We start from the raw sequence: 21,311 nt of genomic DNA, 5'->3' as shown, positions 1-21,311 counted from the left end.
GAAACAGGGATATGATTCGTTCACGAAGCGTTTCCTTCGACAAAAGAGTTCTCTCTCCATTCCAATTAAATACTGCCGGTCCAGGCGTGAGACCTTCTTCCAAACGTCTCGTGCAGTTACTAGCGTTCAAAAAATGTAGGAAGAGAATGAGCACCACGGTGGGGTTCGGGTGGTGCATGCTCCGACGGCGTTCGTTTCCAAGAGTAGGAAGCGTAGCGCCGGAGCGTGAGCAATAAAAAGAGTTCCACAGACTCAGGTTTTCGGAGTGTGTCACTGGCCAACGAAACTCTCGAAAGCTGGAAGTCCGCAGGAAGGAGACAACTCCTGAAACTGAGTCCGGCTCACCTGTTTCCTCTGTCGACAGCGACACAGTGATGTGACCATGCAGTGTGAAGACAGAGATACGGTGGCTATCGAAACTATAAACATGAGGGAGAAATAATACACGACAACCAAAAGTAGAGGTTTACTCATTTGATCAAATTCCAATTCAATAGGACTGAGAGTCTTCGACGTGCAGTTCCAGCTCAGGCACTTGGTAACTGTCGCCCAAGTACTTTGCCGCAAACGGCACATTCGAAATATCAGTGGTCTGCGAGAGAACCGCAGCCAAGCGCTGTGTACAGAGATTGACGCTGTAGCATTTTGCTGAATTTCGTTGAAGTCAGGGTGGACATTCGGAGCAAAAAGACCTGAAACCGTGATATGAGATACCCCGGGAAGGGTGTTGTTTCGCGACTAGTACGCATGGTTGTGGCTATAGCGACAGACCTCTGTCATAAAGAATTCCTGTGAGGAGAGAGAGGAGCATTCGCTCCATGGGGGGAGGGAAAGAACTGTCTCGGGGCTCCTGTTTTAAAATGCGGACTGACGCACACAACGGGAGGAGCCTGGGGATAAGTTGAAAGTCTATCAACGGCATTTCAGACGCATGCGAAAAGGACTGTTTTCCAGTGTTCTGTGACACGCATAGGGAGGCGGCTGTGCCTCTGCGTTTGAGATTGTTCTGGACGTTTACGGGGAGAATGGTGCGTTCGTCGGCTTTCTCTAAAGCGTACATGGAACGCGCTGGTAGTTCTCTGAAGTCTGCTCTCTTTCCAGGTGACGCTGTCTCTGCCTCCCGGGGCGCGCGTACATCCACGAAGACCGCAGGGACGATCGTGGAGGACGCGCTTTTTGTGCCAGGAGAGTGAGAGAAGAAAAGCAGGATACTGCTTCTGCGAGGCCGGATTCTCATACGAACAAGACGTCTTCTTTCTGTAAGAAGTCAACAGGAGTGAAAGCATGTCTTTCGACCTGCGTTGGACAAGTCGCACTTGAGAAAAAATTCATGAAACCTCAGCTCTCTCTTTGTGCGCCTCCGCAGTGAGCGGCAGCGAATCTGTACAGGAGAAAACCAGGCGGCAAAGGAGCGAAAGGACCACTGTGCGCCGACTCTCGCTCCCGAGCCTCCACGACTGCGTGAAGACTGCGCAGTCGCTGTGCATGCAAAAAGCTTGAGAGAAAAACTTCGCAAAAACGCGCGATGGAAAGCACGCCGCCGCTTTGCCTGAATCGAGGCAGCTTCTTCCCACTGGCAGAAAACTTGCATCTCGACATACAAATATACAAGCATACAAATACCTACTGATACATACAGCTTCATGTGCGCACACTTACTTACACAAACATATATATGCATATATATACATATATACATATATTTATATACATACATATTTATATGTATATTTATATATTTATTCCCTGCGTGGATGCCCGTAGTTCCAGAAGGAGTTTGTGGTTGAGGCGGAAATGTTTTTTCTGGAACTGCCAGACTTTTCTGCAGACGGCGTCCCAGCTCGAGAACTCGGAGCTTGGAGCGGCGAACGCGGTTGAGAAGGCAAACAACGGAGGCACGACAGCGAGAGACTCAACTGTCGTCAGGACGTTTCACATGCTTCGGCTTTTTCGTTCGCTTCATGCGCCTTTCTCGCTCTTGGTTGCTCTGCAAAGAAAAAACAGTCACCGCACCGTCAACTCACGCGCACTGTGTAAAACCATGGACACTCCAACTGGGATGGGAACTCAAAGAAAAACATCAGTGCCTATATAATCAATATAAATATATATATATAAATATATATACGTATGGATGTATGTAAGGCATGCACCGGCTTACGGAGGAAGAAGGCGAAATGCAACTCTTGCATTTCTTTCATCTCACATCATTTCAGCATACACGCAACTCGACGAAATGCGACTCGCATAGGTCTACATCAACGTCACTCTACCTTGATGCCCATCTACATAAAGAGGCCTACAAATATCTAGACATATTTGCATATATGTCTATATATATATATATATACATATGTATATAGTGGTGTATCTCTGTAGATGAACAGAAAGTCTGAACGAGTTGTTTGGGAGGAGCTGTGAAGAGGCGAAGAAGACTGTTGAGTATGTCGAGTGCATCTCTTTTCGCTCAGCAGGTTCGCCTGAGAGCTTACAATCAACGGAACCTCTGCACCGAAGAAAAGCCATGTGCTAATGACTCCGCCCATGAGGGGGAAACACTTAGCCGTGATAGCGTAGACAATGTTGTCGACCGGAATGTCGAGGAGTTTTCGGAAGCGTCTGGCGCCGCCGAGGTAACTTCGAATGTCGTTCACATCTGCAGGAAGAAAGCCGAGAAACTCGCCTCAAATACGGTCTCACGCTTCTGTACAGCTCGTCGCTGCTGACACTCTGAGCTCTCACTGAAAGCATGTGGAGGAATGAAGAAACAAGGGAGAAACGTCTGCAGTCACCGCGGAAGACGCAGGAGGCTCCTCAAACCTAGCAAGCGGACGCGCATTTGACACTCGCAGGAAAGTCTGTACGGGGAAGGAGAGAAACACGGACGTTGTTCACGACCTGGCCCAGACGTCTTCCTTTCTCGAAGCCGACACAGTCACTGTCGAAACCGTAATCCCTTGAACGCATTCGACCCAAACGAAACACTGGGCGACAAGGGCAATCGCGGCAGCACACACCTGAAGAGATGCATCTTCCATTCTTCCTGTACACAAGCTTAGACGCACAGATATGCACTCGTGGTACACATACACAGGCAACACTGTCCAGAAGCGCATGCATGCCCGAACATATATACATATATATACATATATATATATATATATATGTATATAGGTATATATATGTATATAGGTATAGACACACGTATATATGCAGATGTGTATGTGTGAATATAGACGAAGCAAGACGGGGGGAGGAATAGGACTGAAACGGACATCTGCATGTTTTTTGAGTCTTACCGGAGGAGGAGAAGTGGACGGGGAAGCCGCAGAAGACATGGTTGTTGCGCACAGGGAAATTGACTTGTTGCCAGATGTAGTAAACTTCTTCCTACAGAGAGAGAGAGGAGAATGAAGGCACGAGCACAGAAGCCAAGACAGAAGTGATCTGATTCGGATTTAAGATGCACAGGTCTGGATTGATATTAGTTGTTCAGAGACGAAACGCAGTCCCGGCTGCACTCCTCGAAGTGGAGTTAAACAAACGACAGTTAAGGAAATGCACAAGAAAACTCCGTTTATGGCGCCTGCATCGACAACGTCATCGTGAGATGGAAGACTGCTGTGCCACTGACTGTAGAAAATTACGTCTTTCGGACACACAATAAAAATGAAAAAAACGCGACAGCGCCGGCTTTGGAGAGAGGAGCAGGAACGCACGACAAGGCGGCTGAGGACAAGGAGCGAGAGGGATTCCTGGATCGGAGCTTGCCCTTTTGCTTTCGTGACCGCCTCCACGTTGGCTGGTGGCTCCACTTTCGGCACGCGTTTCACGGAGAACCTCAGTTCTTCTGATCATTTTGCAGCATTGATCAGTTCGAACTTCTATGCAAAGGGATTTGTCTTTCATGCTGAACTAGGTTCACAAACGCACAGTGAAGAAAGCGAGCCGGCTCGCAAGAGAGATCGGAGTCGGAGTCCGAAGAAAGACACGAGCAAAGAGACAAACAACTCACCATGCGGTAGTACCATTTCCACTTCGCCACTTGGTCAGCGGCGTAGTGCCCTGTCGGAGAGGGCCGGATCCATTCAGTGGGTGCCCGAATCTGCCGAAGGGAGAGTAAAAGACAACCTGCGAGACGCGACTGAGAAGCGCGTGGAAAGTCGCGTTGGTGTCCTCGACTCTCGCGCTTTTCTTTTATCTCCTTTCAGTTTCTCCGTTGTCGCACCCGTCTTGATTCCGCCTTGATCTCTCCACACGCCCTCCTGCTCGACCTCAGCTTCCTGTCCTTTCTTCAACCTTTTGAGAGTCGACTGTTTGACGCCACCGACCCCCCACAGTCTGCTTGCATTCTTCTTCTCACAACCTGTCGTCTCCCGTTGCTTATTCTTCATCGCCACCATCCAAGTCTTTTCTCTTCTTCCCTCTCCCTCGCGGTTCTTCTTTTCTTCCCTCTCTTCTTCCTCTCTTCGTGTCTCTCTTTTGCTTCCCTCTCTCTCCGTCTTGACCCAGGTCTCACCTGTTCCTGGGGGGTCTCCTGCGAAATCTGCTGCTGCATTTCCAAGCTGGCAGTGCCACCGTATCCGGCGCCGTAATCTCCTTGGAAGCCTTCTTGAGGCTTCACTCGCGCGACCCTCGGCTTATCTCCTGGCTTGCTTCCCGTTAGGCCGAGAGCAGCGACATCCACGCCTCCGTCGTACGCGTCAAACTCATCGGCTCCTTCCGTCGGCGCCAGCAACAAGTCCTGCAGCAAAGCTTCTGTGTCTTCCTCTCTAGGCGCCGGAGTGTATCCTGGAAAAACAGTGAACTTTGCAATTCGCGTTCATCTACATCTGAGCCGGAGAAGCCGCCACTTGTCTCTTCTTTACAAGCTTGGGGGACCCCAAGCATCCTTCTCTCTTCTTCCTTCACGGTATCGATTCAGCAGGGGTCCCTCTGTGCTGCCTGTTTCGACTCGCGGGCAGAGACTTCAGTCTCGCTGTGCCGCGAAGTCTTCACTTTTGGACGTAACGCTCCACACTCTCGTAGAGAGAGCGAACGCAAAGTACGGAGACACTCGCACAGGAAACGACGTGAGAAACTCTGCCGCACCGACAAATGCGCGCAAATATGAAGCATATATTAATGTGGACGAATGCACGCATGCATAAATATACATATTCAACATACACATATAGAGAACAGGAGGCAGACAACGTAGGAGTCGTAGCCACTGGAAGAGCAGGAGGAAAGAGAAGCGCCAGAGGATCTTCTTTGACGAAGAGGAACAGGGATCTGTGTCTGCAATTTTTCATTTCTTTTGCACAAAGAGTTAAGTGGAGCTCCCTCTACAGTTCCTCTTCGTGGTGGGGTCGATTCAGGTTCGAGAACCTGGAGAGCGTTCATACGAAAGAGGAGAGACATCCCTCTTCGCTGCTCCGACAGCTCCGCGCAAAAGGATGCAAAGTGACAATGTGCAATACTTGTGCGTCCCCGCGAGGACAGGAAGGAACATTCCGAGGAAGCGACTCTTCTGAGACAGGACCGTCTCCATGAGGATGTCTCTACAAGAGTCGCGGCTCAGTCGAGTCTCCTCTTCAGGCCGAAAACAGTGCACTCGAGGCTCGTCGTGGAATGAAAAAACGCTCCGTGGGCTGTGAGTTGCAAGCAGTGAAAAGAAAATGTTTTACCTGCCGGGACTCCCTGCTCGTAGACAGCTTTGGCGTGACCGACATCCCATCCTTCCGGCCGCGACCCCTGAGGTTGTCTGTCTTTTTTCTTGTCGATGTGATCCATTGCGCCGTACTGTCCATACAGGTCTCCTGCAGACACCAACAGGCTCAGACAGAGAACTGAGTGAACTCCCAGGAAGACCTGCGTTCTTGCGGCTGGAGAGGCAACACACTCGTGCAGCTGCTCTCCGTCGACATCCCGTCACAGTGAATCGAATTCTTCGCTTCACAAGCGGCTGCTGGCTAGACGTCACACGACTAACTGACGTTCAGCCGCTCGTTTGCAGTCCTCTCCAAGGTTTGAGGATCGATCCTGGCTTCTGCAAGAGGCCTCGACGAAGGCTTTTCAGCCACAGGACGAGCCACGGGAGACCCGCACACAGTCCAGAGCTGAAACTACAGACCGCACTGGGTGGGCATCATGCCTCGGTTTTGCGTTTTTGAGAGCCCCAGGCCTGGAATGGACTCGAGACGCTCTTCCGCAAGGCACATCCGCTCGTCGTCAAAAGACACAGGTGTGAATACTGCGAGACTGCGTCAGAAGACGCGAGAAAAGACGCGTGGAAAACGAAAAAAAAAGGACGTTAGGACACCCGGATGACCAACGATCACGTCGCGAAACCGACAAACAGGCACGCCTTCTCGAAGTTTCTACGAGGAAATAAATATAAATAAATAAAAATAAATATAAATAAAAATAAAAATAAATAAAAATAAATATAAAGATATGTGTATATATATGTATATATATGTAGCAGGAGAACGTGGACTTAAACACGGGCACAGTTTGGGGTTTGGGGACTGGATGTTTCCGAAGAGAACGGCGGCGAAAAAAGACCGGCAGTGGAAGTGGAAGGGCGACAGAGCGACATCCGCACTGGAGGAAAACGGAGAGGACAAGTGGCTCGGACAAACGCGGCTGCGAGAGAAAAAAATGCACGAGTTTGGTGAGAAGTGAGAAGGCGCAGAAAAGAAAGAGCGTTTTCCAGGAAGTGGAATTCCTACGCTGAGGCCCATCGATATAGTCGCGTTCGCCTGTTTGCTGGTTCACTCGATACGCTCCCTTCCCGATGCGATAATCGGCTAGGCGACCTGCAAGACAAAGAGCAAGTGGAAGGCGCGCATGACTCTTTCGTCTCTCTCTTTCCTCCTTTCCTCGTTCTTCGTCTCTGCTGCCGTCTCTCTCCTCTCCGCGGTGTCCTGCGACATTTCGCTCTCGCTTTCCACCTCTCTTCCAAGGACTCCGTTCTGCCTGCCTTACGTTTCCCTCCGTCACCTTAATTTTCTCTCTGCCCAGAGGAAATCCGCACACACTCACCGGCATTCAACTCCGCTTGAGCGACTTCGCCTGTCTGTTGGACTGCGCCTTTCGCCTGGTCCCCGAAAGCCTGCGGAAGAAAGCGAACGCAGAAAAGCGCTCTGCATGCACTCCGTTCCTCACCAACTATCGAGACGCTTCCACGTTGGTTTACTGCATTTGCCCCCATTGCATGCACTCTCTTTGTCTCGAGTAAAAAAGCAAGACTGTCGGTGACTGCTGACACTCTGTCTTGGTTGCAGGCATTCTGTTCCCCTACACCCGGAAGTTCGCGTCTTCGGTGTCTGTGGGGCCTTGTGACCTGAACAGTTCTCTTTTCGATCCTTCTCCGAATCTCTGTGCGTCGCCTTGACGACGAAGGTCCGATTCCGTCTGGAACGCGTTTTCTAAGTTTCACCAGTTAACGTTTGTTCGAACTCTTAGCAACATGTAGAAGCAGTGGAAAGAAAAAGGAATGTTCCTATGTACATCTTGAGAGAAACATGACAAACTCGGTTCGAACCACGGAGTTCACCTTCTTGCTCACACAATTCTCATACTGCTGATTTCTCGATATTCTGCCCGATGCGTGTAAGAACTCGAGCGCTCGGTCCCTACCTTTCTCCCTCATGCCGGAAACATCCAAGATGAAAAGAAATCTTGTATTCGCCATTGAAAAGCCAGCAAAACAAGTCAACGCAAAGAACATGCGAAGCCCCCCGGGATCACCTGTGGTCTAATCCCCCCAGTTCCTCTGAAGCGCGTTCTTTGGCTCTCTCCATCGTTGGCGCACAAATCACACAGGATGGAATTCGAAACGGACATCCTGGAGTCCTTTTGAGGTCTGCACCTCCTCGGCTCCTTAGGCTGCATGCAGACCACAACGCGGACTCGCAATTACTCTCGCTTTCTCTCACCTCGTCTTCGTACGGATTCCGGTACGTGTATTGGTAGGTCTGCGACAGCGGGTCCCAGTGCATGCCTTCGGGAGCTTTCAAATTCATCTCCGCCGCTGTAGGTCGTAGCTGCAGTAGAGAGCCAGAAAGCGAATCACAGCAACAAGGAGTAAGCGAGAGAAAAAGAATTGACTGGACGTGGAAAAAGCACAGAAACGAAGTCTCTGCCTGCGCGTTCGCATTGGCCTCCTCGAAAGCCAGCGAACCTAAAATAAAACGCACAAATGATACTCAGCGCTCCCTGTGAAGCAGACAGGAAAGGCAGAAACCTTCTCTCTCTCTCTGCGTTCTTTGCACTTTCTCTTTCTCGATCTGCTAGTCCTTTCCACCTCTCTTCTCTGCGTTTTCTCTTTCTCTGTGTTTTTTTATTTCTCCCCGCATCTCTGGTACGTCGTTCTCTCTCTGCGATTTCTCCTGCTCCTTTTGCGTAAATTTCTTCCGGGCAGCATTTCGTTCTGTGCGTTGTTTCCTTCATTGCGTTACTTCTCTCTCTTTCGGCTGTCTTCTTCTGTCTCTACGAGTTCTCTCTCTATCTCTGGAGCGTCTGCTCCCTGTGGTCCTCGCCACGGCGGCTTGAGGTTCTTCTCTGGGAGACTCGCCCAGGTCTCTCCTGAGAAGAGACGCCTTTTCGAATCCGATTTCTCACCGAGGTCGGAGCCCCCCATGCACCCTGGATGGTTTTTCGAGGCATGTCGTCGTAATCGAGGGTGTAAATCATGGCATGTTTCCTCTCCTCTGCGAACTTCAGCGCGTGCCCTGTCTGTGAGGAAGTCTCCCCCTCTTTTTTCTTTCCCGAAAGAGGAGACGGCGAAGGAAGAGAGGAAACGCGACACTCCGATTTACTCGCCTTCTCTCGGCAGCGTCTGTACACCTCGCGCATGCGTGCAGAGGCGGCCGCGGGAGAAGCCAAGGGCAGAGGACAAGACCCTTCCGATTTCTCTTCTGTTGCTGCGTTCTTCCTCTTGTCTCCGCGCGTTCCTCCTTCTCTGTCTCCTCTGTCTCCTCTTGCTCCTCTTGCTGCTTCCTTGTTTGACCCAGGCGAAGGCGCATCGCCGGGGACGGTTGGCGACATGGCCTTCGCGTCGCTGAGTTCGGTCTCCCGCGACGAAGGGCCAGCTGCGGTCGCTGAAAACTTTCTTTTCGTTGCGCGTGCAAGCAGCTTCTCGATGTCGACTCGGACGGCCGAGGACATCTGCTTGTCTCTCTGGTTCCGGCTGTCACACGCTGTTTTGCCAGCCCCCGCTTCCGCGCAATTCTCTCGCGCCTCGCTTCTCTTCTCTCGCGTTTCTTCGACCTTCTCCGGATCTGGATCAAACGTCTCTGCGAGAAGTCCGGCGACCTCCGCCTCTCTCACCTCCGCCCGTTGCCGCTTCTTTTCCTTTCGCAGCCTTCGCCTTTCCTGCAACTCCACGCGCGGAAAGAGAAGGTGAGAGAAACTCGGCTGCACATACACCTGCCATGGCTCGGAAGGCCGCGGACGCACCGCCTGCTTGTCACCCTCGCTGCACTCCAGTCCACCTGCTTCACTTGCTTCGCTCTCTGAGGAGCCCCAGACGAAACTCCGACTGCGAGGATCAAACGGATCGCCTTCGACGTCGCTGGGCGGCAGAGATCCTGCCAGCGTCTCTGTCTCACTCGAGGCGCTGTCCTCGCTCGAAGAGGAACTCGGAGTCACGGAAAGGTTCGCAGTCTCCCTCTGTGCTGTCTTCTCGCTCAGGTCTCCCTTCTTCGCGTCCTGATCTGACAATCGAGCAGACTTCGGATCTGCAGACCGAACTACGTCTCCTGCCTCCTGTTTTCCTTCATCTCCCTTTTCTTCTTTGTCTCTTCCGTTTTCTTCGTTTGCCCCTCCCTCTTCTCTTTCTTCTTTCTCCAGGTCGTCTTCCTCGTGGAGCAGAACTGAAGGAGACAACGCATCTGTCTGGAGAGGCGCTCGGATGTCTCCCGTTTGCTGTCCATCTTCCGGAAGTTCTCCTCGGAGCGTTCCACGCGCCAAGCCAGCGAGCAGGCGCCTGCGGCTCGCGACGCTTTTGAACGACGGCGAGTGCGACATGACTTTGGCGTCGCTGCGTTCCTCGCGCTCGTCTCGGTCTGTGGACCCGCAACTCTCCTCAGATTCACCACTCAGCCGCGAGACGCCGCCTCGCGTTCGCCGCAGCTCCGACGTTTTGTGTTTCTCTCTGTTCTCTCTTGCCAGCAACGGACTCACCCAACCGTCGTCGTCGCTGTCGCTGCCAGACCAGACGGACAAATACGCCTCAGACACTTGCGACGGCGAGGAATACCCTGAGTCTTCTTCTCGAGTCCCTGCCTCAGTGTCTGCCTTTTCTCTGTCTTCTTCTCCCCCATCGCCACCCGATGCTGTCCCCGTCTCTGTCTCCTTTCGTGTCTCAGCTTGGGTCTCTCTGTCTCCAGGCTCCAGCGACGCGGGAAGTCCCCGAAGGAGGTCGCCAGCGACTGGCGCCTTGCAAGCGTCGCGCGCCTCGGCGATTCGTCTGCCTTCTTCCTCTGCTTCTTTGAGAAGCAAAAGGCCTTCGCGCCGCGCCTCCTCAGCTGCTCGCTGCGACCGCTCTCCAGCGACAGCCTCGAGTCTTTCGTACACTCTTCGGCGCATGGCTTCTTTGTACCTCAGTTTCTGGTCGCGAAGTTTCTTCTCACCCGCGTCGTCTGCCAAAGAGAAATTCCGCCGCGTTTCAACTCCTCCGGAGGTCACTGGTCGAAGCGTCACCACCTCTGCTTCTCCCGGGTGCTGAACAGAAGAAAGGAGATCGACGTCACGACAGTGTTCTTCGCCGTTCTTCATCTTCTTTTGCGTTTCCCTCTTCCCCTTCAGCTCGCTCCTGTCCTCTTTCCTTTGTTCTCTGCACGCGTCGCCTGTCCCTTGAGGAGGCTGCTGGCCACAATGTTCGGCCGACTCTCCGTCCCTGTCACTCGTCTCTCTGGAGTTCTCTCCTCTATCTCCGGCGGTCCGCTCTCTTGCTTCGTTCTGGCAGCCGCCGCCTTCGTTCCCGCCTCCGAGCTCGGCCTTCACCTGCGCCTCGAGGCTGCGACATGTCTGAGACATGCGCCGCAAGAGAGCCGCGAAAGTGACGGCGCTCGCGTTCACCGAAAACGGTTTCTCTGCAGAAGAACGTCCACCCAGCACAAGGGGAGAACGCTGCTCGGAGACCGACGCCGAAGTCCCCGAGGAGCGACGAGACGACGCACAAGACAAATTGTCAGAAGAGGAAAAAGCCAAGTTGCGAGGCGACGCACAAGACGCAGCTGAGGAATCGGACGGACGCAGGTCCTTCAGTCTGTTCGTTCCGGCTTCTCCGGCCTGAGCGTTCGTGTCTGTCGCTCCTTGTGATGGCTCCAGCAGAGAGCGGTGTCGCGTGAGCAAGCTCTCCGCTGTCACAGCTAGACCGTCGACTCGCGGGCAAATCTCCTCCGCGACCGGCCTGCTCGGTGGCACCTGAGGAGAGAGCCGCCTGCCGTTCGCTCTCTCGCTCGCTGGAACGCGTCCTTCGTCTGTACCCTCCTCTCTCGCTGCGGCCTCCGCGCCCTGCAACAAATTCTCGCCTGCCTCAATGGCTTCTCGCAGTCGCACAGACAGACGCCTTAACAAGGCCTGCCGCCTCGGCACCGGCGACGAAGGCTCCTTCGTTCCCTCACGAAACGAAACGCTGCGCCGAGCACCAGCGCCAGACGGAAGCTGCGAAGGAGAAGAAGCAGAGAAACCAGAGGAAGACGAAGAAGGCGCGTAAGTAGAAGACGCAGACTGGGAGTGAGAAGGCCAAGAAGAGGAAGAAGACGACGACAAGGAAGAAGAGGAAGAAGAGGAAGAAGACGACGACAAGGAAGAAGAGGAAGACGAAGATTGGCAAGACCCGTGGAGAGCAGGAAAGCTGGTTGTCTGCGCACCGCCGAGAGCCGATGGCGAGACGGCAGTGGGGGATCGAGGCGAAGGTGGAGCAGCGAGGTGACGCTGCGTCGCTGAGAACTGAACTCCAGCAGGAGCGTAGTAGTCTCGTTTTGCGCCTCCCTTCTTCTCGTAGGACTTGACTAGTTTCGCCTCTGCCTTCTGTTCCAGCTTGGCCATTTTGTCTTGGTAGCGTATCTGCAGAAGAAGCAAAAGCAGCAAAGACGCTTCATTTCCACTCGCAACGCCGACAGCCGGCGTCTCTGTGGCGCACACAGGGTCTGAGAAAGCTCGCTGCGACGAACGAGCCGCGGCCGCATCGAGGATCCGGCAGGTCCCCATGGCAACGCCGGGTCGGCCTCGCAAGAGGCAAAACGCGACGCTCTTTCGTAAAGTATTTCGCCGAGTTTTTTGTCAGTCTTTTACGTTTCTGAAGAAAGAGAGACGAGACCTCGAGGAGGCGTCGTCTTGCGGTTGCATGCACGTAAAACAAAGCCAGAAACCGGTCTCCGTCGCGGCGCCTGAGGAGCGTCCACGCCACCACCAGCCTCGCCCCGAAAGGCGTTCTCTGGTCTCTTCCACAATCAGTTTAGTGACGAGGCGAGCTCGCAAAAAACCGATTCAGAACGGAGACCTGCGAAGCGACCTCATAGCCTTTATTTTAACCTGACGCAGGCTCCTCGTCTCACTCTGCAGCGAAGGCTCCTGAACGGATCTCAGGTCTGCATGACCCTGTTTCTTCTGTCTCTCTCTGGCGCTCCGTGGAACGAGACACAGACATCGACATTCACAAAGCCGCACAGATGCGGGTGAAAGCAGAGAGGGACCTCCACCACATGCATGCATGCACATCTCTGCCCACAGCCTTTCTCCTCGATTCTTTTCACAGGGAGACTGTGCGAGTTTGCATGAGTCGTCACAGCTTTCATTGCACCGCTCTGCGGGAGGAAGAGCAGCGCATGAAGTTACACAACTTTTTTCGCACCTGTTGCTCGTACGCTTCGACTGGATTCATGGCCAGCTCAGGCGCTGGGGGCTTTTGGTGACGGACAAACTGCACAGACCAGCCATTCGCTGCTTGCGCCTCCTGGAAACCTTGTCCAGACGTTTCTCCCGCGGCGAAGGGGTCAAAGAATCCCCCTGGCGGTGGAACGTTCGCAAACATGCAGTACGCGTCGCCGCCATACTCTGCGTACATGTGCAGCGCCTGCAAACGCGAAGAAGAGACTCGCCACCGATGAGCCAAACGAAGAGCGGTCCCAGAGAGAAACGGAGACAGAAAGGGAGCGAGAAGGAGAGAAGAAAAGAGAGGAAGAGAGGCCAAGAGAGGGAAAGAGATTAAGAGAAAGAGAGAAGAGATCGACAGAGATAGAAGGGAAGCGATATATGAAGAGAGACGGTCTGAGAGATAGAGAAAGCGACAGGGACACAGAAGAGAGAGACATGGAGATAGGGAGACCACAAACGTAGAGGAAACTGATCGAAGGAAGGCAGAAGAGATAGAAAGACCGGATTCGGAGAGGAACAAGAAGAAAGACACACTTGTGCCAAGCGACTCGACTGGAAGAACGGAGAAACCCACAAGCGACTTTTCGAAGTTCATCAGTGTCTAGAAGGACGCCAGTCAGAGCGTCATTCGCCGCAGCCGGCGACAGAGCACCGGAGGCACGATCTGTGCGTACGCTCCGAACGTCTTTAAGCTGCGACATCACAGACTTTGGAGTCGTTCTTCGCTTCTACTTTTCACTTGGAGAGGGAAGAGGACTATCTCTCGCAACGGCTTTCTGAAGAGGGGTGCATGGACGTTTTTTCTCGAAAGGCTCCGGTCCACGAGACGGGCAAACAACACCGAGAAGCCGTGAACAAAGACGCGCAGACTGCATGCACGAGTCAACTCGCCTCTTGCGTTCCGGGCATGGCCTTCTCCTCCGATGTCAGCGTCGTTTGTTGACTAATTGTTTGGTAAAACTGACAGTCCGTCTCTTGCAGAGTCTCCGCATTTTCGCACTCGTCTGGGAAGCTGCTCCACCCCATGTGGTTCGGGCCAGGATCTGGCTTGTGAAGGTCGTCCAAATGCATGCTGAAGACAACACAAAGAAAACATATGCATGCAGTGCATACAGTGCATGCATTGCATACAGTGCATGCAGTGCATACAGTGCGTGCAGTGCACAGCTACAGGGGAAATGCCGGTGCGAGGAGAGGCAGAGAGACGAAGAAGGCGGGGGGAGCAAAAAGCGCGAGAGAAAGAGGCGGATCCCAGAGAGACCAGGAGACAAGGAGATACAGAATGGAGAGGAAGACGGTACGGAGACCAATGAAGGAAGGAGAGAAAGGGAAGCAAATCTAACGTCGGCGAGAACAACCAGAAATGAGGACGCGCACTGCTAGAGAAACACAAGAGGCGCACTGGACACCGACAGGACATCCCCGTTCTTGCACCCCATCAGTGAAAACATTCGCGAGTTTGTCATCCCTCCTTGGAACTCTGCACAGCGCGTATTTTACGTAAAGAAGAATTTAATCTGGAAAAGAGGAAGGTGAGAACGCGGGTGCAGCCTCGGAAGCATCCCCGGCAGAAATACACAGAATGCCAGCCTGCTCAAGGACGGGAACGCGCTGGAAAGATGTCCACGCAACAAGCACAGTCTCGGATAGCGCGCTGCATGCATGTAGAAGAGGACACAGAGTTTCACAGGTCAGTCTCTTTCGAGGCCGCTTTCGTTGACAGTTTGTTTTGAAGGCCATCCAGCGCTTGTGTCTTCAACGTCTCGATTGCATGCACGCGTCGTTGAAACGTTCGCCGAAGCCAAGGCGAGTCGTCACGGCAAGCAGAGAGAACCACGGACCGCAGGACAACGCGCGGACGCGAAGGAAACGAGAGAGTATCTCCACTGACCGGTACTCGAGAAGATCCAAGTAAAACGTGAGACGAAAGAGAAGATCTTCGCGGTGCTCGAAAAAGACCTCCAGGCCTTTCTTCATCCTGTGGAGGCGAATGTGCTCCAATACGCTGCTAGCTAAGTCTTCTGCCAACAACTGACTGCAAGGGAAAATGCCGAAAAACAGACCCATCCACAAAACTCGGATGTCGGATGCTACCGAATCGACCAGCTCTGTATCGAGAGCGTTCGCAAGACATGCACATCTGTCTGTCGGTCTGTGTGTCTCTCTGCTGGTTTCACTCTTTCGACGCATGTCGTGGATCGCCAGTGACAAACCTTCTGAAGCTGGAACCTTCTGGCCAACATGAATCGAGCGCCAGCAGTCGAAAACGAAACTACACGGGCAGATGTCCACATACATGCAGACAAACATGCATATATAGTACAAACATGCATATATATATACATATATATATAGGTAGATATTTTGAGGGAGATTCGTTGAGCCAGACGGTGTTTTTCGGCGTGGAAGGTCTCGCGTTGTGAGTAGGCCAATCCGCTGCGATGGTCCGAGGACTTTTTTGGCCTGCCTACCATTTCTTGTCTCGAATCGGAGGCGCGAGAAGTACGTCGGAATCGATTGGGTCCGCAGGCTCCATGAGCAGCGGCCGCCATTTCCATTCGTCTTCCATGTCGTAGGTGATGCATGCAGGGTGATGGTTCTGCAAATTCCCCCACAACTGGAAGTTGTTGAACACCACTTCCACCGACGAGTACGGCAGGTAGCTCAGCGTCTTGTTCGGATCTGTCAACGTCTACAAAAATAAAAAATACCAATTACGCGCCTCTCCCTGAAGCATTTACTCTCTTATATGCACATACAGGCATATATACATATATATATATATACATATATACATATATATATATATATAGACATAGACATAGATATAGATATAGATAGATATAGATACATAGGGTGTTTTGAGTGAGCAGACGATGTCTGTGACCAACATCTAAGGAAGAAGGCACCACGGCAGGAACTCTGTAGGACGTGTATACGATCTATGAATTCACAGGTATGCGTGAGTTTACAAACGCGTCATCTTAAAATGGAATAACGATACACTTTCGCTTGCTATGAAAAAAACAATGAAGAAACAAGAAACTACTCATGAATCCTCCCTGCATCCTCTTCACCATTCGCCCAAGGCACACACACCTTGGCCCCCTCAGTCACAAATAAACACGCACATTTACACAGACACAGGCACACATATCGATACCGAGACATGCGGATGCGTAGCCATATTGTTGCACATATATATACATATAAATATACATATAAATATATATATATATATACATATCTATATATAAATATATACATATATATATAAATATATACATATAAATATATATAAATATATATATATATATATGTATATATAGGGAGACGTGGGCGTCTAGGATTGTATTGGTGTGTGAGGGTGCGAGAGAAAGACTCCGGACGCTTCATGCATGCACTTTCATTTGTTGGCTTGTGTTGTCCGCTGGATGTCTCCTAAAGTGTGTGCAGGAGCCCAAGTTGGTTTTTTGCGCGCCTCCTCGAGTCCCGTCACTGAGGTTCGACTCTCTACGTCGTCAGGAGACGGCATGCACTGGATTCTGTGTCTGGAGCGCCTTCGACCGATGCCTTGCATGCACGGGTGGAGAGCGCTGTGCTGTGTTCGCACACCTTGACAGGCGTGATGGGCAGGTGCTCGATTTGCGACCGCAGAAGTTTCATCATCTTGTCTTTGTCGATCTTCTGCTTGACCGCTCCCGTCGTCCGCTGAGCTTCTGGGTCGATGTTCTGCGCCTCTTCGTCGAGAAGGACCTCGGGATCGACGAGCTCGTCCGCCACCACTTGGTCTCCGTAAAGCTCCACGTCGGGCACAGCGTTTGCAACCGCGACGGCCTCTGCATGCGCCAGCTGCGCCTGTTGCTGCGGAGGTCAGAGAAGCACGGAAAAGCGCTGAGGAACGCGGTGAACGGAGGCCGCGAAACGCGAAGAAAACGAGGCCAGCGGAGCGCGAAAAGACGAAGAGCGAAACGCACACGGGGGCGAGGGGGCGAAGAGAGAAGAAGACGGCGGAAGAGAAGCGACAGCAGGAGAGTGCGAACAGAAGAAGAGAGAAGAAGGCAGACAAAGAAAAGACTGACCATTGACCATTGATACCACTCCTGCAAGTAGAGGCCTTCCCAGTATTTTTCTGCGTTCTCGTTCTGCTGATGCTCGAGTGCCGCTGCGAAGCCTTTGGGCGGCCCGCCAGGGGGGTACCCCCACCTGCACCAAATTCAGTCACAAAACGGCGAAGCCAGGCGACAAAAATGAAACACCAAACTCGCGAAAATGCATGGACCTTCGCCAAAGACACATTCACATGGACAGTAGACACACACATACACACAAATATATATATATATATATATATATATATATATACATATGTACGTGTGCGTGTTTGATTATATATATATATATATATATAAATATATATATATATATATATGTATAGATGAGTGTAGATGAGTGTGATTTGTGTGTCCATTCGTAGGAACACAGACGGCTTCTCGATTGAAGGTATGCGTGCGTTTGTTCACACGACTGAAAAGAAAGACTGACATCGGCGAGACTGTGGGGACTGCGGGGTGAAGGTCAGGGTCGAACAGAGTCCGCAAAACGGACGCCTCCAGAGTGAAGAGAGCAGGGCAGGACTCGGAAGTGAAAAAGCGGCAGAGCTAAAAACGACTGGTAAGAGGAGAAGAAAGGTGCCGCAAATGAACACCGGCAAGAACAAGACTTTGGAACAAGACTTTGGGACAAGACTTTGGGGGTGAACATGTCAGCGGGCGAGGCGTTCGGCTGCGAATTGAGGGGAGTCTCTCTCGTTCGAGAGTCCTGCGTTTCTTTTGAATACCTGAAAGGCAGACTGTATCTCTTCTTCGTCGTCACTTCCCACATCATCACCCAGCCACCGGCATGGCGCGTCATGACCCAAACATGTTCGTCCTGTCCGTCGTTCGTGGTGCCTGCAGAAGAGACAAGGTCGCGAAAGCCAAGTAAACAAGACAACCAACTCGCCATGCAGCCTTGCGTCTCCTTGGCTCAAACAACGCAACGGTCTCTTTCTATGCACCTCAAATACACATACAGACATCCTCACACACAAACATATATATATATATATATATATATATATATATATATAAATATGTATATATGATTTATATATATATATATATATAAATATATGTATACATGTATATAAATATATGTATATATGTTCATCTGTGTGTATGTATAGGAAAACCGCTATGTACATCATTTGTTTGTGTCTGAAAACTCCTGTATCATCCATCGCAGGTCGCCGATCGCGTCCGTCGAATGCCCTGTCAAGTTGTCGCGTCAACGAGAGGTGCAAGCGCAGTCATCTGTCTGCGAGCACAGCAGTGTGGGGACCTGCCTTTGCAAACGTAAGCGTCGTAGTCGAGTCCAAGCAAGCAGCTGCAGAGGAGAATGGCATGGTCGTTCGCACCACCCTTCCGGGTGATGAGGATGCTGGAGGGAACCTGCCAAGAGGCGATGCGGCCGTCACGCATTTGCTTCGGCGGCGAGAGAAATGTGATGCTGTTGATCCAGTGCAGAAGTTCCCCCTCCGGCGAAATCTGACTGGGGACTGCAATTGGAGCGAGGAAGCTGGGGAGAGGGAAGGTACTTCTCGTCTGGACATGTTCGGCGGTGCACAGGAAGCGGCGATCTGTGGGCGCGTCGGGAAACCACTCTGAGTACATTTTCTGATATTTCGAGAAGTCCGAGTTCCACTTCTTTGTCACTTGCGACCAGATGTCGTTGCTGCTCTGGACCTGCGGCGGATCTGGAAGTTCCACGTTGTCGGGCATCGGCGGAATGAAAAACATCTCGAACCACAGTGTGCTCTTTCCTTGCTGCGACGGCGGAAGCGCCGATCCCTTCAGCTCTGGACAGAAAAACCGACGAGCGATCCAGCGTCCACGAAGACAGCAGCGAACGAACCCCGACCGGTGAAACGCAAAGAGACGCGTCAGACACACGCGACAAATGCACGAAACAACAGCAAACAGAACGTACACGAGAGAAACAATCGACAGGCAGAAACGACAAATCTACCTGTTTCCCTCGAACGTCTGACACCACCACACACTGACAACCGTCAAACAAATCGGCACCACTCGACTGTCTCTCCCATAAATACTGATATACATATACAGATATAAATACATATTATAAACATATGCATGTGTACATATATATATATATATATATATATATATATGTATATATATAGAGAGAGATACGTGCATATAGGTATAAACATATACATACATATCTATATCTATCTATCTATCTATCTATCTATATATATATATATATATATATATATATATAGATAGATAGATATATAGATATATGGGCGGATCCAGACATGGGGAGCAAATTATTGAAGAGAGCAGGAGCATGTATACGTGACTGTTTATGCGTCGTGACTATGGGTGAGAATGTGCCGATGAATTCAGATCGAACTGAACGTTTACGCAGAGATTCACAGAAGGCTCGAAACGCGCATGTCGAGCTGTTTGCGAACAACTCCAGCGCGAATAAACATGGACACAGAGATCAACGTTTGATGGGGCAGATTCGTACAGATCGATGTGAACGAGAATTAATTTTGAATGTGTGTGTGCGTAAACGGTGACTCTGCATGCAAAGATCCACTCCAGAACTATGCAGAGCCTGACACACACCAGCCCTGTGTTTTCAACTCAGTGAAGACGCGCCAGGTTGTCAGCCTGGCAGGTGCTGTCACATGCATGCGCGCTGTCTCGGTTTGAGAGCAGAAAGAAAAAGCTTCGAAAACAAAGGTGACTGAGGAACGCCTCCAGGGTGAGACTCATACAACAGCCAGCGTTTCAGACTGCACGCTACGCCGGCAGCCGCCGAGCGATGGGCGGTCCCCGATTGGAGTCTTCTACGTATTGGCACTTCCCGGGCAACTCGACTCTCTTGTCTCGATCCTCATACTCACAGAAAACGACAGACCTCCTGACAAGCGACGTATGACGAGTCTTCCAGAGTAGAGTAAACTTGCGAATGCCGAGACTGAGTACGCCCTTACTTCCCACAAAAAAACTCGAAAGAAGAAACAGTCTCGACGCGGATGATGCGTCCACGACCTCCACTTCTACAGCAGCATACTTGCCCACGAACAGATATGCATACACACATGCATAAAGAAAGACCCTCGCCAACCAAAAAACATGCATCCAAAGACATATATATATATAGAGAGAGAGAGACAAGGGCATACCTATATATATGCATATATATATATATATATATATATATATATGCAGATACACATAGGTAGATAGAAAGATCGATGGACCGGTACATGAAGGCCTAGACGGATACTTCGATAGGTGGATATACGCATTTATGCATGAAACTATACTTACATATGAAGCCCAGGAGGGAGACGCAGAGAGACACAAAGACGATGAACTCACCGAGGATTTTCCTGAGGACGAGAGTTCGGTACGGCCATTCGTAGGGCACAGTCGCGCGTTGCGCACTGCTGCTTATGAGAGGCTCTTCTCTGTCTTCGTCATCTTCTTCTTCTTCGTCGTCGTCGTCCTCACCCTCGTGACGCTTCGTCGCGAACTCCGCCGGTCGCCCATCTGGCAGGCGCGTCTTGTCGTCTTCCTGGCCCATGCCCTGGAGCAGAGACAGTCAAGGAGACAGTCAAGAACATAGTCAAGAAGGCAGTCAAGAACACAGTCAAGAAGACATGAATAATGGAGACAGGATCAGGCGAGAAGTTACCACGAGCCAACAGGGAACAGCAGCGACGCCTGGAAAGCACCTGCAGTGGGAAAGCGAGAAATGGAAAAGCCAATAAACCGAAGGCTGGACGTCTCGTTCTTCTGCAAGTTATTCAAGGAAAGGCGCGCGGTTTTTGATCAGAGAAAGACTACCGCCGCCTAGAAGGTCTCAAGTTCTGCTTGTCTGGAACCTTCTATCTCTGACCACAAGCGTTTACCGACACTGTCGCTTCATGCCCTCATATCTGCAAGTGCATATGCATGCTCAAGTAACGCCAAATGTGTATCTGCATGGCTGCGTCGACAGCGATATCTCTGTGTGCCTCCAGCTCCGTAGACACACACAAATATAAGCCGTCGCATCTCTCCGCTGTGAACTGTCTGCCAACGAGAACAACTGCGACCGAATCCTTTATCAACTGCCGCCTTCCAAAGACAGAGAAAAACGCAAACATCGACCGCAAGTCTATCGATGGCATCTGATCACCGCGCGTATACACATACCCTTCGGAATCTACAGTTGTGTTTATCTGCTGCGTCAACAGGGTCGCAGACTCATATACATATACATATATAAACATATACATATATATATATATATATGTCTCTCGTACAGGAGAGTGTGCATGTACCAGCGCGCGTTGTGGGGACTAGAGG

General features: G+C 51.3%; 1 protein-coding gene across 1 annotated transcript in view; it reads right to left on the bottom strand.

Moving 5' to 3' along the window:
• Nucleotides 1–1,068: 1,068 nt before the first annotated feature.
• TGME49_316730 (Sma protein) overlaps nt 1,069–21,311 on the bottom strand; it is a 30,324-nt gene continuing 10,081 nt past the window's right edge. Inside the window, exons 13-31 of the mRNA XM_018782912.1 lie at nt 20,340–20,547; nt 18,260–18,772; nt 17,714–17,825; nt 16,956–17,079; nt 16,489–16,737; nt 15,345–15,565; nt 14,765–14,908; nt 13,765–13,945; nt 12,851–13,072; nt 8,611–12,063; nt 7,926–8,033; nt 7,030–7,099; nt 6,717–6,803; nt 5,670–5,801; nt 4,520–4,791; nt 4,016–4,105; nt 3,300–3,390; nt 2,493–2,656; nt 1,069–1,987 (exon numbers count right to left, since the gene is read on the bottom strand). Coding sequence (XP_018635282.1) covers nt 1,913–1,987; nt 2,493–2,656; nt 3,300–3,390; nt 4,016–4,105; nt 4,520–4,791; nt 5,670–5,801; nt 6,717–6,803; nt 7,030–7,099; nt 7,926–8,033; nt 8,611–12,063; nt 12,851–13,072; nt 13,765–13,945; nt 14,765–14,908; nt 15,345–15,565; nt 16,489–16,737; nt 16,956–17,079; nt 17,714–17,825; nt 18,260–18,772; nt 20,340–20,547 — 6,516 coding nt within the window. The 3' untranslated portion in view covers nt 1,069–1,912. The remainder of the gene's footprint in view (nt 1,988–2,492; nt 2,657–3,299; nt 3,391–4,015; nt 4,106–4,519; nt 4,792–5,669; nt 5,802–6,716; nt 6,804–7,029; nt 7,100–7,925; nt 8,034–8,610; nt 12,064–12,850; nt 13,073–13,764; nt 13,946–14,764; nt 14,909–15,344; nt 15,566–16,488; nt 16,738–16,955; nt 17,080–17,713; nt 17,826–18,259; nt 18,773–20,339; nt 20,548–21,311) is intronic.

This window comes from Toxoplasma gondii, chromosome XI (genome assembly GCF_000006565.2).
Source record: "Toxoplasma gondii ME49 chromosome XI, whole genome shotgun sequence".
In the NCBI taxonomy this organism is placed as follows: domain Eukaryota; phylum Apicomplexa; class Conoidasida; order Eucoccidiorida; family Sarcocystidae; genus Toxoplasma; species Toxoplasma gondii.
Note: the sequence above shows the minus strand (reverse complement) of the source record. Positions and strands in the feature narration are given on the sequence as shown.